This window comes from Ovis aries, chromosome 9 (genome assembly GCF_016772045.2).
Source record: "Ovis aries strain OAR_USU_Benz2616 breed Rambouillet chromosome 9, ARS-UI_Ramb_v3.0, whole genome shotgun sequence".
NCBI lineage: Eukaryota > Metazoa > Chordata > Mammalia > Artiodactyla > Bovidae > Ovis > Ovis aries.
The window spans coordinates 60,204,670-60,223,660 of NC_056062.1; the positions used below are offsets into that span (position 1 = coordinate 60,204,670).

General features: G+C 41.2%; 1 protein-coding gene and 1 long non-coding RNA gene across 3 annotated transcripts in view; one reads left to right on the forward strand and one right to left on the reverse strand.

Annotated features, from left to right (window-relative positions):
* The window catches only part of LOC132657222 (uncharacterized), a 242,252-nt gene that overhangs the window by 89,890 nt on the left and 133,371 nt on the right, over positions 1–18,991 (forward strand). The gene's annotated exons all lie outside the window — the stretch shown is intronic.
* Positions 1–18,991, reverse strand: part of SLC30A8 (solute carrier family 30 member 8) — a 51,284-nt gene that overhangs the window by 10,217 nt on the left and 22,076 nt on the right. Inside the window, 6 exon segments of the mRNA XM_004011988.6 lie at positions 817–951; positions 6,037–6,079; positions 6,081–6,143; positions 9,088–9,232; positions 13,268–13,427; positions 17,516–17,662. Coding sequence (XP_004012037.2) covers positions 817–951; positions 6,037–6,079; positions 6,081–6,143; positions 9,088–9,232; positions 13,268–13,427; positions 17,516–17,662 — 693 coding nt within the window.

Below are 18,991 nucleotides of genomic sequence, written 5' to 3' on the forward strand. Positions count from 1 at the left end.
TTCCCTCCATAGTAACCTGAGTGTTTACTAGATCCTTCCATTTGCAGTGAAATATTGGTGTAGGAGAGGCTGTAAATTCCCTGCAGCCAGATCCAAGCCTCTCAGCTGAGATGAGGATGTCTGAGAAAGCACAGTCCTCCAATGACTCTTCCTGTATCCTGCCTCTGAGTAACTTCATGAGTTATTTCTCAGCAGCCTAATATATCATTCTTGGTCTGAGCTGTCTCCCGAGCCATTGCCCATTTTCTCAGCCCTAGGATGTATCATGAGCAAAATCACCTTCTGCTTGACAAAGTAGTTTTTTAGGGTAAGCCTCACATCCCAAGAGTTATCTCACATGGTTACAGAATTGAGAAGCCACCATTAATTCTGACTAGTATATCTTTTACCTTTTTGGAATCTTAAGGATGAGACCTGTGTCTCCTTCACCTTTCTCTCTTTGATGCTAGGGTAAAACATCTCACACACCAAAGATAATCAGTGAAGGTTTCTTGTTAAATTCATTCCACTCCTTTAACCAATAGGACATCGAGTCAAAAAGAATTTAAGGCCTTGAAGCTTGGGTGGTGTTTTATCCTTTTGTTCTACTCTCTAAACTGCTACCTTCCACCTCCAGGGTGGTCCTAAGTAGCACTGTTGCCATGACGACATTGGCACGGGGAAGGGGGGTTTCAAAGGTCCTTGGTCACACAAAACACATTGCAATTGTTTTGGCATGCAACAGACACTCAGGGCGGCTCTACCAAAAGGAGGGAAATGACTGACGTTATAGGATATGACTGAATTTTTGTCCAGGATGTTTACAAACTCACTGACCTGCAGCAATGTGAACAGAGAGAATCACTTGGTTCATTGTTAGCGACCAGACGTGCAAACTGTGCACAGAGAGCACCCCATCCACTGCTAAGATGAGCTCTTTCACACCATTATAGCTCAGGTGCTTTGGCACACCTGCCAAGAGGAGAGAACAGGAGGCCAGGGTTAGTAGGGTATCTTGTGAAGTATGGCTCAGTGCAAAGACTAATTGGGGCTGCAAAGTTCTTACTAAAATACTACCTTGCCCTCTCCATCTGTGGTTTCTCTTTTCAAATGTTAACAAAAGCAGATTCACCTGTTTCAAAGGTTTTGCCATCAGCTACAGGTTCACAAAGAGCATTTGCAGATTTTACTCTGCAGCCATCAAGACAGTCATCACCCTTCACTTCCAGAGTGCATTATTTCCCCCAATTACGTTTGTAATTATCTGGAAAGCAAAGTGAAATCCTGTGGGATTTGGTATTGAATAATCTTGGGTTGGCATTCTGACTACAACTATTGTGAATTTTACCCAGCACTTGGAACTTCTCTAATCCTCAGAATATTGGTAGTAAAATAAGCATAATAAAAGCAATATGTAGTTAACAGTGTCCTTTGGGGACTCTGAAAACATCTCAGAAAACATCTGTCCTTGGTAAACTCTAATGCTATACAATTGTTAGTCATCTAACCAGTCCCTTAGCGAACTATGATAAGAGGAGATCCTAATGTTATAATACCATCTCATTATTCTGTCTGTAGAATTTCTATCATTTTAAGTACAGTAGTAAGGGTTTACTATTCAAGCCACAGAATGTAGTAGTTTGACTGTCGTCATTGTTTCTAGAGGAATAGTGTGGGACATGCATGAAGGTGGGGAGTTTGGCAGCCAGTCAGCTATGTTTTGGGGCTGAAGGAACTGGAGTATCTCTACCTGGATATGGGAAGGTGAAGGGAAGTAGAATCACCGTTTTCAAACCTTGCAAGGATTGTCACATAGATGATAGGATTTGAAAATATAAGGACATTTGCTTTGGCTGGCTACAGAGAGAAAAACCAAGTCAATGGTTGGTTAAAATCATAAAAGGCATCAGGTTGATATACGAATTTTTAAAAAATCAGCTCAATTAGCACCACAGTGGTAAAGCCATTTGATGCGATAGGTAAATCTCTGTCAACTAAAGATGACCCAAAGAGGATTCTGTAGAAAAGTTTTCTGAGGATGAACACTTTTTAGCTTCCACTTCAGTTATATACAAACAACACAAACACCTCGTGTGTTGGTTGTAAATAAATATGCCTTGGCTCTATTAAAATTCTCCTAAAGAAAACATCTCTGGATGAGGCTCTGAAATCTATGTGCTTTCAGAGTGGCTCTTGACCTCGGGTGCACATTAGTGTCACTAGAGATTTAAGAAATCCCAATGACCAAATGAGACCCAAGACCAATTAAATCAGATTTTCTGGGGAGAAGACCAGCTTCAGTATTTTGTTACCTCATTTGTTGATTCTAACAGAGCCAAAGTAGAGAACCATTGCACTAGTATTTACAAGCTACTGGGAAGCCCTACTTTGAAGTGGTTCTCAAGCTTGCCTACATGTTAAAAAAAAAAAAAAAAGCTAGCTTCTATTAAATCTGTCAAGATCTATCAAGAGATCTATCAAGATCTCTGGGTCTAGGGCCTGGGCATAAGTATTTTTCAAAAGCTTCCTGGATGACTGTAATGAGCTGCCAGATTAGAACCACTTTCTTAAAGGGAATAGGGAATCCTTAACCCTCCTTTTTCAGGATTTAAGAACCTTGCTCATAGGGATTCCCTCCTTGGAGCTAACTTAAAATTCAGTACATTTTGAGTTTAGTTTTATCCCATTTAATATCTTTTCGTAGAACAAACAGCTGGTCAACATGATTTTTTACTCTATGAGCTCCACAAACTTGGGGTACTAGAAACAAAGAAATTCTTGTCTCAGATTAGCCATAGAAAGTGCATGTAGTCATGCATTAAAATGTTACACAATAATAAAATAATTAATAATATTAGCACCTTTACTGAGAACCTAGTATAGGTCAAGGTTTGTGCTAAGCACTTTCTAGTAATGATCTTATTTAATAGTTATAAAACTTAAGATCTAATCAGTGCTAGAATTGTTTGACTGGAGAAGAAATTGGGAGTCAGAAGGGTTAAGAAGAATTTGTAAGGCCACATGGGTAAGTGGGATGCCAGACTCTAAGATCCCTCCTCTGGGTGTGAAGTGTTCTGCAAACACTAGACCCCAGGTATTGTAACCCAAAGGTGACAATTATGTCTAATGTGTCATCCCTGACCTTATGCTGTCATTCATCTGGGACTCTTGAGATGAAGTCAAGATCCCACTGCCTCTTTTTCTCTTGCCCCCTTTTATCACTTTACTTTTATGGAGAATGCAAGTCTACTCCTATTTACTTTCCTCTATGGAATAATACTGAGCAAGAGGACGTGTTCCCGTGGACCTCAGTGTTCATCACATCCTAGAAACCTTTTTCTTTCTGATGGAGAGCCTGCAAAAATATCAATGCCTCCAGAAAAATACCCAAATTAGTGTTCAAAAAAATAATTACCCAGGCTAATAGGTATATGAAAAATCACTCACTAGGTTTCATAATTAAAGATTCACATATACAATCAATAAGATATAATATAATCACCTATCAGATTATAGGAGAATCAACAGTTTGATAATATCCAGTGATGGTGAGGTTGGGAAGAAGTGAGCACTCTCCTACACTGTTGGTGGGAAAAAAAAAACTGATATGGTCTCTTTGGTAGAAATGACAGTATCTATCAAATTTTAAAAGGTCCATAACTTCTGAAACAGCAATACATGTCTAGGAATTATTCCACAGATATAAGTGCTAAGAATATAATTGAAGCATTATTTGTAATGTCCATCAATAAGCAAGTGGATGCTAACAATAGAATACTTTGTACCCATGAAAAAGAAAGAGATTATCTATGTATTTACTAATATGGAAAGATTCCTAGTTAAAAAAAAAAACAAGGAGCAGAACAAAATACGTGTATAATCTTGTTTGATGAAAAAAAGACATATACACATACACTATATATATACACACACACACTCATGTATATAGACACACATATGTATACACATATTTAGGGTTTCCCTGGTGGCTTGGTGGTAAATAATCTGTCTGTCAAGCAGGAAACATAGGTTCAATCCCTAGGTTGGAAAGATCCCCTGGAGACGGGAATGGTAACCCACTCCTGTACTCTTGCTTGGGATGGGGTTGCAAAAGAGTCAGACACAACTTAGCAACAGCATACACATGTATATGTGTGTGTGTGTGTGTGTTTTATTACATATACATATATGTGTAAATGCATAGATGTTTTTGGAAAGATATAAGGCAATGGCAACCCACTCCAGTACTCTTGCCTGGAAAATCCCATGGATGGAGGGGGCCTGGTGGGCTGCAGTCTATGGTGTCACTAGGAGTTGGACACGACTGAGCGACTTCCCTTTCAGTTTTCACTTTCATGCATTGGAGAAGGAAATGGCAACCCACTCCAGTGTTCTTGCCTGGAGAATCCCAGGGACAGGGGAGCCTGGTGGGCTGCCATCTCTGGGTTGCACACAGTCGGACACGACTGAAGAGATTTAGCAGCAGCAGCAGCAGCAGCAGCAGCATGTCACCTTTTACCTTATTAGTAGATGTTAGGGTTAAAGAATAAGATTGAGAATTTACAGGTGAAAAAATGGGGAGAAGTCTTATCATTTTATGCCTTTCCATTTACACATATATGTGTATGTATGCCTTTATATGGAAAAGCATACACACACATATATGTGTATGTATGTGTACAAGGGAAATCCATATATATATACATATATATGTGTATATATATATATATACACATATATATATATATGGGTTTCCCTTGTAGCTCAGCTGGTAAAGAATCCACCTACAATGCAGGAGATCCTGATTCAACTCCTGGGTTAGGAAGATCCCCTGGAGAACAAATCAGCTACCCACTCCAGTATTCTTGGGCTTCCCTGGTGGCTTAGACAGTGAAGAATCGGCCTGCCATGCGAGAGACCTGGGTTTGATTCCTGGGTTGGGAAGATCCTCTGGAGGAGGGCATGGAAACCCTCTTCAGTATTCTTGCCTGAATTCCACAAACAGAGGAGCCTGGCAGGCTACAGTCCATGGGGTTGCAGAGTCAGACATGACTGAGCAACTAGGCACACAGCACACACACACACACACACACACACACACACACACACACACATATATTTAAATTTATCAAATACAAATATTATTTTATGCTAACCTAATTTGAAAACCTAATTCAAAAATAAGTATATTTCATGTAGGAGTTACCTGCCTATCTGATAGGAATTTCAATAATTAGCTACACTTTTCCTTACAGTAAAAAAAAAAAGATAATCATGAGAGAAGAGCTGTACTGAGAGAGAACACCAAATATAGTCATCCTAAATTGTATATGTATTTGTCTCTTTTCAATAGCTTCTGTAAAAGCAGCAACAGCTGCAGCTCGGCACTCAGCCCCCAGGACAGGAGGTGGAATCATCTGGGACCTAAACAAATACACTGTCCCCTGCCAAGCGAGGGCGTTCACTTGTCACACAAGGACTTTGAGTCCATTTCCTGTTTCACTGTGGCAGTAGCATCAACATCTTGTTAAAATTCAGATTTCTCAGGCCCCATCCCATCCAGGTCTACTGTATCAGGAGCTGTCTGGTGGGCCTCACAGTCTGTTTTAACAGACCCCCCAAGTGGTTCTGATGCCACTAATGTCTGAGAACTGCTGGCCTAGTCTAACAAGCATTTTACCTTTTCAGTATCATAGTAGTTATAATGCTGCCCAAGAGACAGAGTTGCACAATCTTTCTTAGGTAATTTTCATGTATTTAGGAATAAACGTATAATTTTGCTGTTTCTCCCTCACTGTTTATCTCTAGTATTTGTACATATTGCTTTTATACTATGCCATATGATATGATAATTGCTAGAGAAGAAATAGCCAATTCTTTTTTATTTATTCCCATATGAATAAAACTCATAGTACTTAGATTCATAAAAATTCCTTATAAGCTTACATTTTCCTTATAATGCAGGCTCACAGTGAGCATGCCTTGAGGTCATTTCCTTTTGTGGTTATAGGGAAGAGAAAACACACATGCTGGAAATAATATGAAAATCACTCCTACCTTCCATGAATAAGATGGAGAAGTCCTTTAAGATAGTGACGGTAACTGGCAAAAACCAGGCCAGAAAAGACGAATGTGCAGATCGGGTCTGCTACCTTATACTCTGGCTAGAAAAAAAAGGAATTTCAGTTCTTTGAATCCAGGCCTCCCCTGCAGAAAGTCTGATTGATAAAATAAGGAAACCCCCACACTTCCTTCCTTTCCTGTCACCCGTTCACCCTCCTGACACTTACCATCCAAATCAGAGACAAGACTCCCTAAAGATATAATCCTTCTAAGCTTTCAACTCTCAATGACTAAAGAAAGGGAGACCGTAAGACATGTTCTCCCTACAATTTAAGAAGTAAGGAGAGGGATTTTCCCAGTGGCTACCTTCCAGTGTTGGGGACTAAGGTTTGATCCCTGGTCAGGTAACTAAGATCCCACATTCTATGGAGCAACTAAGACCATGCAGTGCAACTACAGAAAGCCTGCTCACTGCAATGAAAAGCCAGTGCTGCCAAATTTTTTTATTCGAGTGGTTTTTGCCACACATCAACATGAATCAGCCTCAGGTGTACATGTGTCCCCCATCCTGAACCTTCCTCCCACCTCCCTCCCCACCCCATCCGTCTGGGTTTTCCCAGTGCACTGACTTTGAGTATGCTTCATGCATCGAGCTTGCACTCTGTTTTACATATGGTTAGATACATGTTTCAGTGCTATTCTTTCAGCTCAGGAAAAGCCAGTGCTGCTAATTTTTTTTTAAATGAGGATAAAAAAACAGTAAGAGGAGAGATATCCTTGAGTGCTCCCTCAAAAGGCCTTATTTAATGTCTCTCAAATTAATGGAAGTAGAGAGGATGGATGAAAATATGCACATATGGGCACAGTATTCAATGACTTTTCAGCCCTAATTATGATAAGAAAGGGAATCATCTGCTCAGAGGTTGCATGTGACCAAGGTACAGCCAGAGCTTGGTCTTGGCAGATGGGGTCAGTTTATGTCTTTCTCTCTTAAGTATGTTATAGACTCAAGGTGGGCATCTTTGATTCAGTCCAAAAAGTATACACTGAGGCCTCGTTCTCACGCTCTCTCACCACTGGAGCCCTTGGCCTCAGGGTGAAACATTTGCTATTCTGCCCTTGATGAAGTTCTGGGCCACAGAAAACTGTGCCTCATTACTTCCAAGAGACTCGGCCAGGGTGACCTTGATAAGAGTACTCTCAAACTCTACTCACCTGTACAACTTGAACAATTTTGCCTTAAACTTAAAGCTTTCAGTGATGATTTACTCAGTTGAATTCAGACAAGTCTTTGTAATTTTTGTTTACATGTTTTAGTTTTTTAGTAAAACAATAGAGTCCCTGCTAAATGGACAGTCATGATGCAAATGGACAGAGATAAATGCCCCTCTCCTCCACTACCTGCCTGCCTGTACCTCTGCCCTCACCCACCTCTTTTAGTTCTTGTTATTGCCAAACACTTCACTTCATGGGAAATAGATGGGCAAACAGTAGAAACAGTGTCAGACTTTATTCTGGGGGGCTCCAAAATCACTGCAGATGGTGATCGCAGCCATAAAATTAAAAGATGCTTACTCCTTGGAAGAAAAGTTATGAGCAACCTAGATAGTATATTCAAAAGCAGAGATATTACTTTGCCGACTAAGGTCTGTCTAGTCAAGGCTATGGTTTTTCCAGTAGTCACGTATGGATGTGAGAGTTGGACTGTGAAGAAGGCTGAGCGCCAAAGAATTGATGCTTTTGAAGTGTGGTGTTGGAGAAGACTCTTGAGAGTCCCTAGGACTGCAAAAAGATCCAACCAGTCCATTCTGAAGGAGATCAGCCCTGGGATTTCTTTGGAAGGACTGATGCTAAAGCTGAAACTCCAGTACTTTGGCCACCTCATGCGAAGAGTTGATTCACTGGAAAAGACTCTGGTGCTGGCGGGATTGAGGGCAGGAGGAGAAGGGGACGACAGAGGATGAGATGGCTGGATGGCATCACTGACTCGATGGACGTGAGTCTGAGTGAACTCCGGGAGTTGGTGATGGACAGGGAAGCCTGGTGTGCTGAGATTCATGGGGTCGCAAAGAGTCGGACACGACTGAGTGACTGAACTGACTGAACTAATTACCAAACAGGGAGCTATAGTGAATATTTGTTTAGGGTCAGAGGCTCACCCTGATCTACTCCAGGTTTCCATTAACACAGTTCTTTTGGGAAAGAAGTTCTCTCCCTCCCATTGTGGAAGAGTCAGTCAATGGCTCTACCCTCCCCAGCCAAGCAAAAGATACAAGACCCAGTCTACATCAACTGGGTTCCATTTCCCGGAAACATGAATTTTCAGCAGAGTGACAAGAAGAGGAAAAAAATTAGCTGAATCACATTCATTTCAGGCTTCCCAAGTGGCTCAGTAATAAGGAATTCACCTGCAAATGCAGGACACGTGGATTTGATCCCTGGGTTGGAAAGATCCACTGGAGGAGGAAATGGCAACACACTCTAGTATTCTTTCCTGGAAAATCCTTTGGACCAAGGAGCCTGGTGGGCTAAGGTTCATAGAGTTGCAAAGAGTTGGGCACCACTGAGTGACTGAGCATGCACACACACATGTACATTCATTTCAGCATGATGCCTGGGACAGAAATTGGATAGTTTCTGAAATCTGAATACCAACAGTTTCCCTTATTTCTACCTTGCTTTCTTAGAGGAGTACCTCTAATAAATTTCAATCAATGAATCTATGTTTTGCTTAAGTGAACCAGAGACCTTTTCTGTTGCTTATAACCCAAGAATCCTAAGTTTTTCATGGTTCTGTTGCTGTCCACCTTAACCCCAGGACAAAAGAACTGCTTTCTTAAAAGACTGGCAGCCGTATGGTTAAAGACATTGCTCTTATGAATTAGGAAAATCAGCTTTGAATGTTTGTTTGTTTGCACCTTGTAAAGTAATTCGTGTAGGCAAATCGGCAGTCCACCCCCATTTAAAGTAATAATGGAGGGCCAGATCACGTACCATCTAATCTATGAAGTCACTGGAACAGGGAGTTGACTCCGACATACTCACCTTAAAGTAAATAATAAGCGCCCTGGTTAACACACTGATGCTCTGAAATAGATCTCCAAGGGCGTGTACAAAAGCAGCTCTGACACTGGCATTGGCTTGCACTTCTTTGTGACTGTGGGCAGGGTGTTTCTGGTGTAAAATCACACTTAGTCTGAAAGAAAAAACAATGTCCTTGGCACACGTGAGATTAACCCTTGAAAATCTTTGCAGTATCATGTTGACGACAGCCTGTGTTATCCAAAATGGCAATGGACTGAAACATTGCTGCTTCATAATGGACTGTTTTGGAGTAATTTTGAACACAGGGGTATCACAGAATTTTAAAATTTTCACACAAGGACAGACATTGAAGATTCATATCATCTTCTCTTTCTAATTAATGCTGTGCTGTGCTTAGTCGTTCAGTCGTGTCCGACTCTTTGTGACCCCATGGACTATAGCCCGCCAGGCTCCTCTGTCCATGGGGATTCTCCAGACAAGAATACTGGAGTGGGTTGCCATGTCCTCCTGGAGATCTTTCCAACCCAAGGATCGAACCCAGGTCTCGCGCATAGCAGGCAGATTCTTTACCCTCTGAGCCACCAGGGAAGCCCAGGAATACTGGAGTGGGTAGCCTATCCCTTCTCCAGGGATCTTCTGACCCAGGAATCAAACCGGGGTCTACTGCATTGCAGGCAGATTATTTACCAGCTGAACTACCAGGGAAGCCCAGTTTAATCCTACTGTGTTTCATTTTAAAACTAGAGAGTAACATCTATTAGGTAAATGCCAAGTATTTGACAAGGAGGAGGGGAAATACCATTTATCAAGTGTCTACCGAGCCAGACTTAAAGCTGAGCTTTGGTGGGAGCTTAATTAAATGTGCTGGTTTCAAATGCAAAAAGCAGCAAAAAGCAATACAACAAAATAAGCAGTGAATTTCATCAAGGTTGAATTTTTTAAACTTTTATTTTACTCAATTTTATTCATTTCCACTAGAACTTGAAATGTGAATAATTCCCTAATGGCCAATGATGAAAGTAATGTGCTTGTGTAAATACATAGCTATTTATCAAACCTGCAATATGTTCATGAATATAAATGTTTTATATGTATATAACATATTGCAAAATTTAACATCTCTAATCCAATTCCAAGAGATTAGTAGTGGGCCCTATAAATTATGTACCCAATTCTGTTTATCCACTTTAGGAGTAATATCTCTTATGTTTTGCCTAGAAACACTTTCTGAGCATTTTGGAACAAAGGTGTAAAAAAATAATTTTTCAGTGCCACATACCCCAGTCTGTTTGCAGGTAAAGTGTCTATTAAATCTCAGGCCATCGTCACAAAGCAGAGTGACTTCTATTCATCAAGATTTGATCATTACATAATCTACAGGTTTTATATTGTTAATGTTTGAGCAGAAATTCACCTTCTATTAGAAGCTACCATTTAAAGTTCTTCAGACAGCCGTGTATGCCTGGCAGTTTCTAGGCCTGCCATGTATGCTCATCCCATAGTCATTCATTCTTTTACTCATTTTATATTAAAAAAAAAACTTATTTAGGGATTTTATATGCCAGGCATTGTTTAATACTTGGAGCGTAATGGTGAAAACAGACATGGCCCCTCCCCATTATAACTTTAAGTATGATGGAGATGGCGGAGATTCTAAAAAGACACACATAAATGGAAAATTCTAATTATCCTGAGCCTATTAAGAACTGGTGCTACAGATAGTACAGCAAGGGAGTCTGATTTAGTTAGACAGACAAAGCAATTGAGTTGGGTTTGAAAGGTTATACTAGAGTTAAATGGGCTAGAAGAGGAGGAAATGTTTCAGGCAGAGAAAACTTAGCCTTAAGGCTCTATCAATAACCTTCATTCTAGAATCCCTTAGCAACTTCTGTTAGAACTTTCTGCCCTGATTTTGGGCTCCCAAGGAATAGATTTATTCCCAAATTATGGTTCAGATATCTCTGTAGTCAGACAGTGAAGCATGCAGCACTTGAAATCTATAATCCCAGTTCTCTAAGTAAACATTTTAGTCACTCAGTGTGTTTATCCATAAAAATTACCTCCTTGTGCAGGGAAGTCAATGCTTTTCAATTCCCTGGTCTTTGTAAGTATGAAACTCTCCTGCAATATTAGGCTCAGAGTTTGAAAGCAGTTGCAGTAAAAAGAAAATGTGGATGGTATCTATTCAGAAAGTCAGCCTCAGTCATCAAGGTGCCAGATTTATGTGGTAGTTAACTGGGTGCATCTTCATCTTTAGGCAGCATGGACACAGCCTATATGACAACGACTCCTGGGCAATTATTAATATTTTTATTGTTACTGCTGTCCTGGGGACATATTGTTCTTCTTAGGCAAAGATGATGACAGTCAGCAGGACATGTGGCCTGGCTTATTTGTCTCCTAGGAGTGATAGACTTGTATTGATCTCTCCATACTTTTTCTCCCACTGCCAATGTGAAATACATTTCCAAGTTAACTGGGTGGAATTAGGGATCTCATCAGTGACAGAAGATCAAATACCACTCTTCTGATTGTTCATCTTAAAGATTTTGAGCAATGGGTCCCAAACTAAGAAGTAAGGAACTAAAAGCAGGTGCAAGGTCAGGATATGAGAGTACCTAGAGGAACTTATTCAAAGTATCCATGCTCAGGTTCCTCCAATTCCAAGGACTCCTTTGTACCCTCTCTTAAAAAAACAAAATGCTTACAATGCCACTCTGCTCTCTGTCTACTTTTATGCATGAACCTACCTGATTGCATGTATCATGTTTCATCGCAAGACAGGGGATACATAGATGGTATCTGGGTTTCCTGTTGCTGCCATAACAAGTTACCACAAAGCCTTTGTGGCTTAGAACAACATAAATGTATTATCTTATCGTTCTAGAGGTTAGAAAGTGGGCAGGACCGCATTCCTTCTGGAGGTTCCAGGGGGAAATTCATTTTCTTACTTTTTCCAGCTTCTAGAGGTCACTTCTGTTCACTGACTCCAGGCCCTTTCTTCCATCTTCAAAGTCAGCAATGCATCATCTTCTCTGCCCTCTGACCTTATGCTTCCCTCTTTTAAGGATTTTTGTGGTTGTGTTGGACCTGTTTGGATAATCCAGGATAATCTGCCCATCTCAAGATCCATCCTTAACAACATTTGCAAAGTTTCTCTTCCCATGTAAATTACATATTCAGGAGTTCCAAGGGTTAGAATGTGGAAACCCCTGAAGGGTCATTATTGTGTCTACCATAGATGGTAGGTAGGTAGGTAGATAGATAACAGAGTTTTAAGTAAGGTTACCCCAAATCAGACTATCAAATAGGAAAGAGCAAATCAACCAAAAAGGGTCAAAGTCCTGGCCTCAACTCCCCATTGTCATGAGTAATCAAACAGTTCATCTAAGAAGACCAGATCAATATGGCAATGATCAGATGTCCTATGAGAATGATTTAAGACTGCCTGGATAAGAGAATGGACCAATAGATGGAAACTAAAGAAAGAATATAGCTAACACAGTTTAAGGAAGAATGTTCATGCAGTCATAATGATACAAAGACAAGATAGGTTGCTCTTGAGAGAAATAAATTCCCTGTTATTCTGTTAAAATATATATGAAACTAATAACCATTTTATGGGGATATTGCAAAAGGGAATTCAAAAGTAGAAAGGGGCTGAAGTAAACAAAATTTATGATCCTTTCCAACCCAGGTCTCTGGGAACTCATAATGTGTTCATGTAACAAAAACAGGAGAGGAGTAAGTCACATCCCACGTGGAACTGTTTCATTTGTGTGAGAGAGTAGAATGGCTAGAAGCTCAATTCTGGGTTTGGTGGATCTATTTTCAAATCCTCCTCTACACTACCTCATTGGCAATTTATTTAACCTTACTGAGGTTCAGTTTCCTAATCTGTAAAGTATTTGTGTTGTGCACATTGAGCTTGATAATGTAGATCAAAAGATCTTAGCAGTCTCTGGCACATAGGAAGCACTCAAGATGATAGCTATTAGAAGTGGATATTAAAATGCACATTAACTAGCACAAGCAGCCTGATCTTCGGTCGTAGAGCCGTTTGAACACTCTGTCGGGTCTCGACCATCCTCACAAGTGGAGGAATTAGAAACAAGCAGTAACAACAACAAAACCAGCACAAATCTCTGTCCTGACAAGCTTCATGGGCAGCGTGCGGGGCCGCTTACATAATGTGGCTGCCGCTGCACAGCTCGAAACGATGATCATCAGAGTCGCCTGGATCTGGTAATCAGGGTACAGCAGGCGTTCACACGCCAGGTACACCAGCACGCCTGTCAGCACCCAGATGCACAGGCTGGATAGCAGGGCCCCCAGGATCTCTAGGGATACAAGCACACAGACACACACGCACAGAGAATCTGTGAACCACCTTAATCTCCCCAAGACTCATGAAACATTAATGCTCCACCTCCCCACCAAAGAAAAGAGGCCGCACAGCATTTAGTCATTTACAAAGCAGAAGTGTGGATGAATTTTAGTACTAAGATGAGACACTTTCTTGTTGCATTCATAAAATACTAGTTCATTATGCTTCACATTACTAAGTAATTTTCAGCAAATTTTTAAAGCATATTAATTGCTGCCTGCCCTTGCTGTTTTCCTGAGGGATTTTAATTTAAACAGGTGCTAAAATGATTGAAAGTTATTAAGAGATGAAATAATGAGACACAAAGGGTAAAATGTGTTTAGAAACCCTTAATTCTGCCATAAAACATTTACGACTTGCCAGCACTGTAAAACAGTAAAAAGGGAAGGTTTAGAGGCTTAATGAAAATGAGTTTCATTTGCCAACTCAACTTACTATAAATACAGAGGCAAACTCCAAGGTATGTCAACACTCTAACTGCATTTTATGGGCAAGAGTAAGGAAGAAAAGTATCAGAATAGAGACATTTACATGAATATTTAAAGATAAGACAGGGTTCAAGCTTCCTACTGAGCAAAGCATGCTTGCTTACTTAGAAGCTCCTTAAGCCTCACCTTGATCTTTCACTCAACCTTTTAGATCAGTTCTAAAACCCTACAAGGCTCTAGAAACACTCTGTGAGTCAGTGGTCAGGCACATCCCATAATTTCGATCCTCCCTCCTTTTACGTAGAGCAACAGATCAAACTGCCCACATCTGCTGGATCATGGAAAAGCAAGAGAGTTCCAGAAAAACATCTATTTCTGCTTTATTGACTATATCAAAGCCTTTGACTGTGTGGATCACAATAAACTGTGGACAATTCTGAAAGAGATGGGAATACCAGACCACTTGACCTGCCTCTTGAGAAACCTGTATGCAGGTCAGGAAGCAACAGTTAGACCTGGACATGGAACAACAGACTGGTTCCAAATAGGAAAAGGAGTACGTCAAGACTGTATATTGTCACCCTGCTTATTTAACTTCTATGCAGAGTACATCATGAGAAACGCTGAGCTAGAAGAAGCACAAGCTGGAATCAAGATTGCCAGGAGAAATATCAATAACTCAGATATGCAGATGACACCACCCTTATGGCAGAAAGTGAAGAGGAACCAAAAAGCCCCTGGATGAAAATGAAAGAGGAGAGGGAAAAAGTTGGCTTAAAGCTCAACATTTAGAAAACGAAGATCATGGCATCTGGTCCCATCACTTCGTGGGAAATAGATGAGGAAACAGTGTCAGGCTTTACTTTGGGGGGCTCCAAAATCACTGCAGATGGTAATTGCAGCCATGAAATTAAAAGATGCTTACTCCTTGGAAGAAAAGCTATGACCAACCTAGATAGCATATTCAAAATCAGAGACATTACTTTGCCAACAAAGGTCCATCTAGTCAAGGCTATGGTTTTTCCTGTGGTCATGTATGGATGTGAGAGTTGGACTGTGAAGAAAGCTGAGCGCTGAAGAATTGATGCTTTTGAACTGTGGTATTGGAGAAGACTCTTGAGAGTCCCTTGGACTGCAAGGAGATCCAACCAGTCCACTCTAAAGGAGATCAGTCCTGGGTGTTCTTTGGAAGGACTGATGCTAAAGCTGAAACTCTAATACTTTGGCCACCTCATGAGAAGAGTTGACTCATTGGAAAAGATTCTGATACAGGGAGGGATTGGGGGCAGGAGGAGAAGGGGATGACACAGGATGAGATGGCTGGATGGCATCACCGACTCGATGGACATGAGTTTGAGTGAACTCCGGGAGTTGGTGATGGACAGGGAGGCCTGGCATGCTGCAGTTTATGGGGTTGCAAAGAGTCAGACACAACTGAGCAACTGAACTGAACTGAACTATTTACTTTATGTATAACAGCTTGTACCTCTCAATCTCCTATCCCTATCATGCTTCACTCCCTTCCCTCTCCCCTACTTTGTTTCATTTTTTAGATTTCACATATAAGTGGTATCATATAGCATTTTTCATTCTCTGTCTGTTTTATTTCACTTAGTAGAATGTCCTTCCTGTCCATCCATGTTGATGCAAATGGCAAATTTCCACTCTTGTTATGACTGAGTAGTATTCCACTGTGTGTGTGTGTGTGTGTGTGTGTGTGCGTGTGTGTGTGTGTGTGTGTGTGTGCCCATCTTATCTTTATCACCTCATCTGTTGATGGACACTTTAGGTTACTTCCATATCATGAAAATTAAAATATTGTTGCTATGAACATTGGGTGCATATGTTAATATTATCTTTACCTAAACTCACTTTTTATACTTAGCTTCTTCCTCAACAAAGTTATCCAGGAAATTATATGTTTGATGTACTAGTTGATTTTCATCTATATGTCTGTGAGGGGTGCTGCCTAATATGGTAGCCATCGATCCAGTGTGGCTGTTTAAATTTAAAGTAAAATTAAATATCCAGTTTTTCACTAGCACTAGCCACATTTAAATTGCTCCATGGCCCCAGTGTACTATCTATTGTACAACATTTCTCTTGAAACCGAGAGTTCTGTTGAGCAGCCCTGGCCTCTAGATTGTCAATTCTCACTGACCTCCGTGGCCAGGAGGAGAGAGTTCAAGTAGCAACCTAAATTCTGAGTTCTGCCTGTGTTTACAAAACAGCTTTGACCCATGGTATCAGAAAGGGTAAAATACATGTAAAAATTTATGAGGATCAATGATGGGTGCTCAGTCAAAAGTAGGTGTTTTCCAAATGTAGCCCTATTAGGGACTGAAAAGCATCTTTAAATCACAATGTCACCAAGTCCTTTTATTGATGTTTATTTCCTCAATTCTCCCTCTCCCTCTCTTTCTCTGAATGTTAAAGGAAAAACAGTGCAAAACACCTCTGATGATAAATTGTTTGGCATGAAATTGTTGTTATTGTTCAGTCAAACCAAATCATGTCCAACTCTTTGCAACCCCACAGACTGCAGCATGCCAGGCTTCTCTGTCCCTCACCATCTCCTGGAGTTTACTCAGCTTCATGTCCATTGCACATGAGATGGCACTCAACCATCTCATCTCATGAAATTAGAACTTTCTATCATTCTAAGCATGAAAAACCACAGTTCATAATCATCAGGCTACAGCCTGCGGTCTGCGTCTAGCGGCACCTTTTAGTGAGGCTGTCTGTGTTAGCATGTTGGCCAAAGCTCTGCCCTCAGATCTGTTTCACGTTGATGTTCTCAACTGGTGTGAAAATATGGAGTTGTAACTCTTAATATAAATGATTTTTACATTCAGCCAGAAGCTCCTCTTATTCCTCTGACATGAGAAATTATACAAAGGAGGAGAAGTAGAGAGGCAGTATGTGTTGAAGAGATGGGTGGACTGTAAAAATGAGCCACAGTAAAAAGTTCTCAGACTGTAAAGCCTCATCATACCTGGTCCCCTTCCTAGACAAGAGCAAGCCATCACCCCATCAAAGACCCAGGTCTAAGAAGAGACAAAAAGTAAACTTTCCTCCCCTCTTCCTCTTCTTCCTTCTCCTTTTCTTGTGGTTGTTGATGGTTGTTTGAACAAGATATCCAGCTAAGCCATCCACTGAATGGCTAAACGCCATGTGAACTGGAAAGTCCATATTCTTTTCCCAACCCCTCTATGGGAAGTTCTTCGGTCTTTCCAACTCTCTGGGCTCTCTGTGCTTGATTTTGCAAAATGTCAGAAGCTTCAGCCCGCCCTCTCTCCCAGATGCCAAGTCATTCAATGAATAACATCATGGCTGTTACCACACACTGAGATTCTCGGGCTGAGGTGGCTGCTAAAATGACGCACGTGCTCCTGTTGTCCCATCGGAGTAGAGGTAGCCGCCATGAATCTGGCTATTAGTGGAATTAGCACTGAGAGTACACGTTCCCATATACACGTCTATTTCCCTCTGTGCACCAGAGATGTGCCTCTAAGGGATTTTCAAACGAAGCTTCGCTTCACCCCTTCCATTTTCATCCTTGATTGGACTCTGCAGCATTACTCCGCCTTGATGCTCGGTTGATGAACTATACCTGCTCAGCGCCATCCAAAAGTTAGCCGCTTGGAGGGGGGCTTCGATGACAGCCACAAGGAGAAGAGACTGAGCAGGAAACTGGTCAGGTCAACTAAGAGATGGGCAGCATCCGTGATGACAGCAAGACTCCCAGCAATGTGCCCACCTACGGGGATACAGAATAGGAAGTGGGGTTGGGCCCCACGGGGCCACCAGATCCTATGTGTACTAACCACAGTTTGGTGAAAACGCCTCAGACTCACAGAACTGAAGATGAGAAAGGGTCTTAACTTGGATATAATCTACATCGTTTTGACAAGTAAGGAAACTGAGATTGAGAGGGTGAGTAGAATTTGAATGTGTAGAAATGAATTGCACAAGAGAGGCCATTCCTGGGAGAGCTAAGGTACAGAGATTAGAAAGTGGGGCCCATTTGAAGAACTTTCCAGTTAGATTAGGGCATAAGGATTCAAAAGGGAAGTATAGTAGGGTGACAATGGAGAGGTGCAGGCTGGATTGAAAGGGTCTCCAGACTGAGGACCTGGACTTTGTCTGTAAACCGGATGGCACAGACTGGCCCACTGGTGTGCTATTGTTCAATGTGTAATTTTACCATAGTCTTCACTACTTCTGCTCTGTTAGTTTATCTTAACCACCTGGGCTTGAAATGAATATTGGGGAGGTGGAAGAAGAAAGGACAGGCACCTCGCAATGAGATCCTTTTAAAAAATGTTTATCCTATATTGGAACATAGTTGATTTACAATGTTGTGTTAATTTCAGGTGGACAGCAAAATGACTTTGTTGTTCATACACATACACCTATTCTTTTTCAGATTCTTTTCCCATATAGATTATTATGGAATATTGAGTACAGTTCCCTGTGCCACACAGTAGGTCCTTGTTGATTATCTAGCCTATATATAGTAGTGTGTTTATGTTAATCCGAGATTCCTAATTTATCTCCCCCCTACCTTCCCCTGGCTTCCCTGGTGGCTCAGACAGTAAAGCATCTGCCTCCAACACAAGAGACCCAGGTTCAATCCCTGGGTCAGGAAGATCCCCTGGAGAAGGAAATGGCAACCCACTCTAGTATTCTCGCCTGGAAAATCCCGTGGACAGAGGAGTTTGGCAGGCTACAGCCCATGGCATCTCAAGGAGTCAGACACGACTGAGCAACTAACACACATACCTTCCCCCTTGGTAGCCTTAAGTTTATTTTCCGTGTCTGCAAGACTGTTTCTGTTTTGTAAATAGGTTCATTTGTATCATGTTTTTAGATTCCATGCGTAAATAATATCATATGATATTTCACTTTCTCAGACTTACTTCACTTGGCATGATCATCTTGAAGGCAGCAACAATCCAGTAACGCATAGGAAGGGAACCCAGACCATAGGAGACCTGCCTTGTTGTCTATTTGGTTTGTTCCCTGCACTTCCATTTAGTTCTCCATTGAGAAAAGACCTCCAACCTCTAAAACAGAAGTCAAAGAG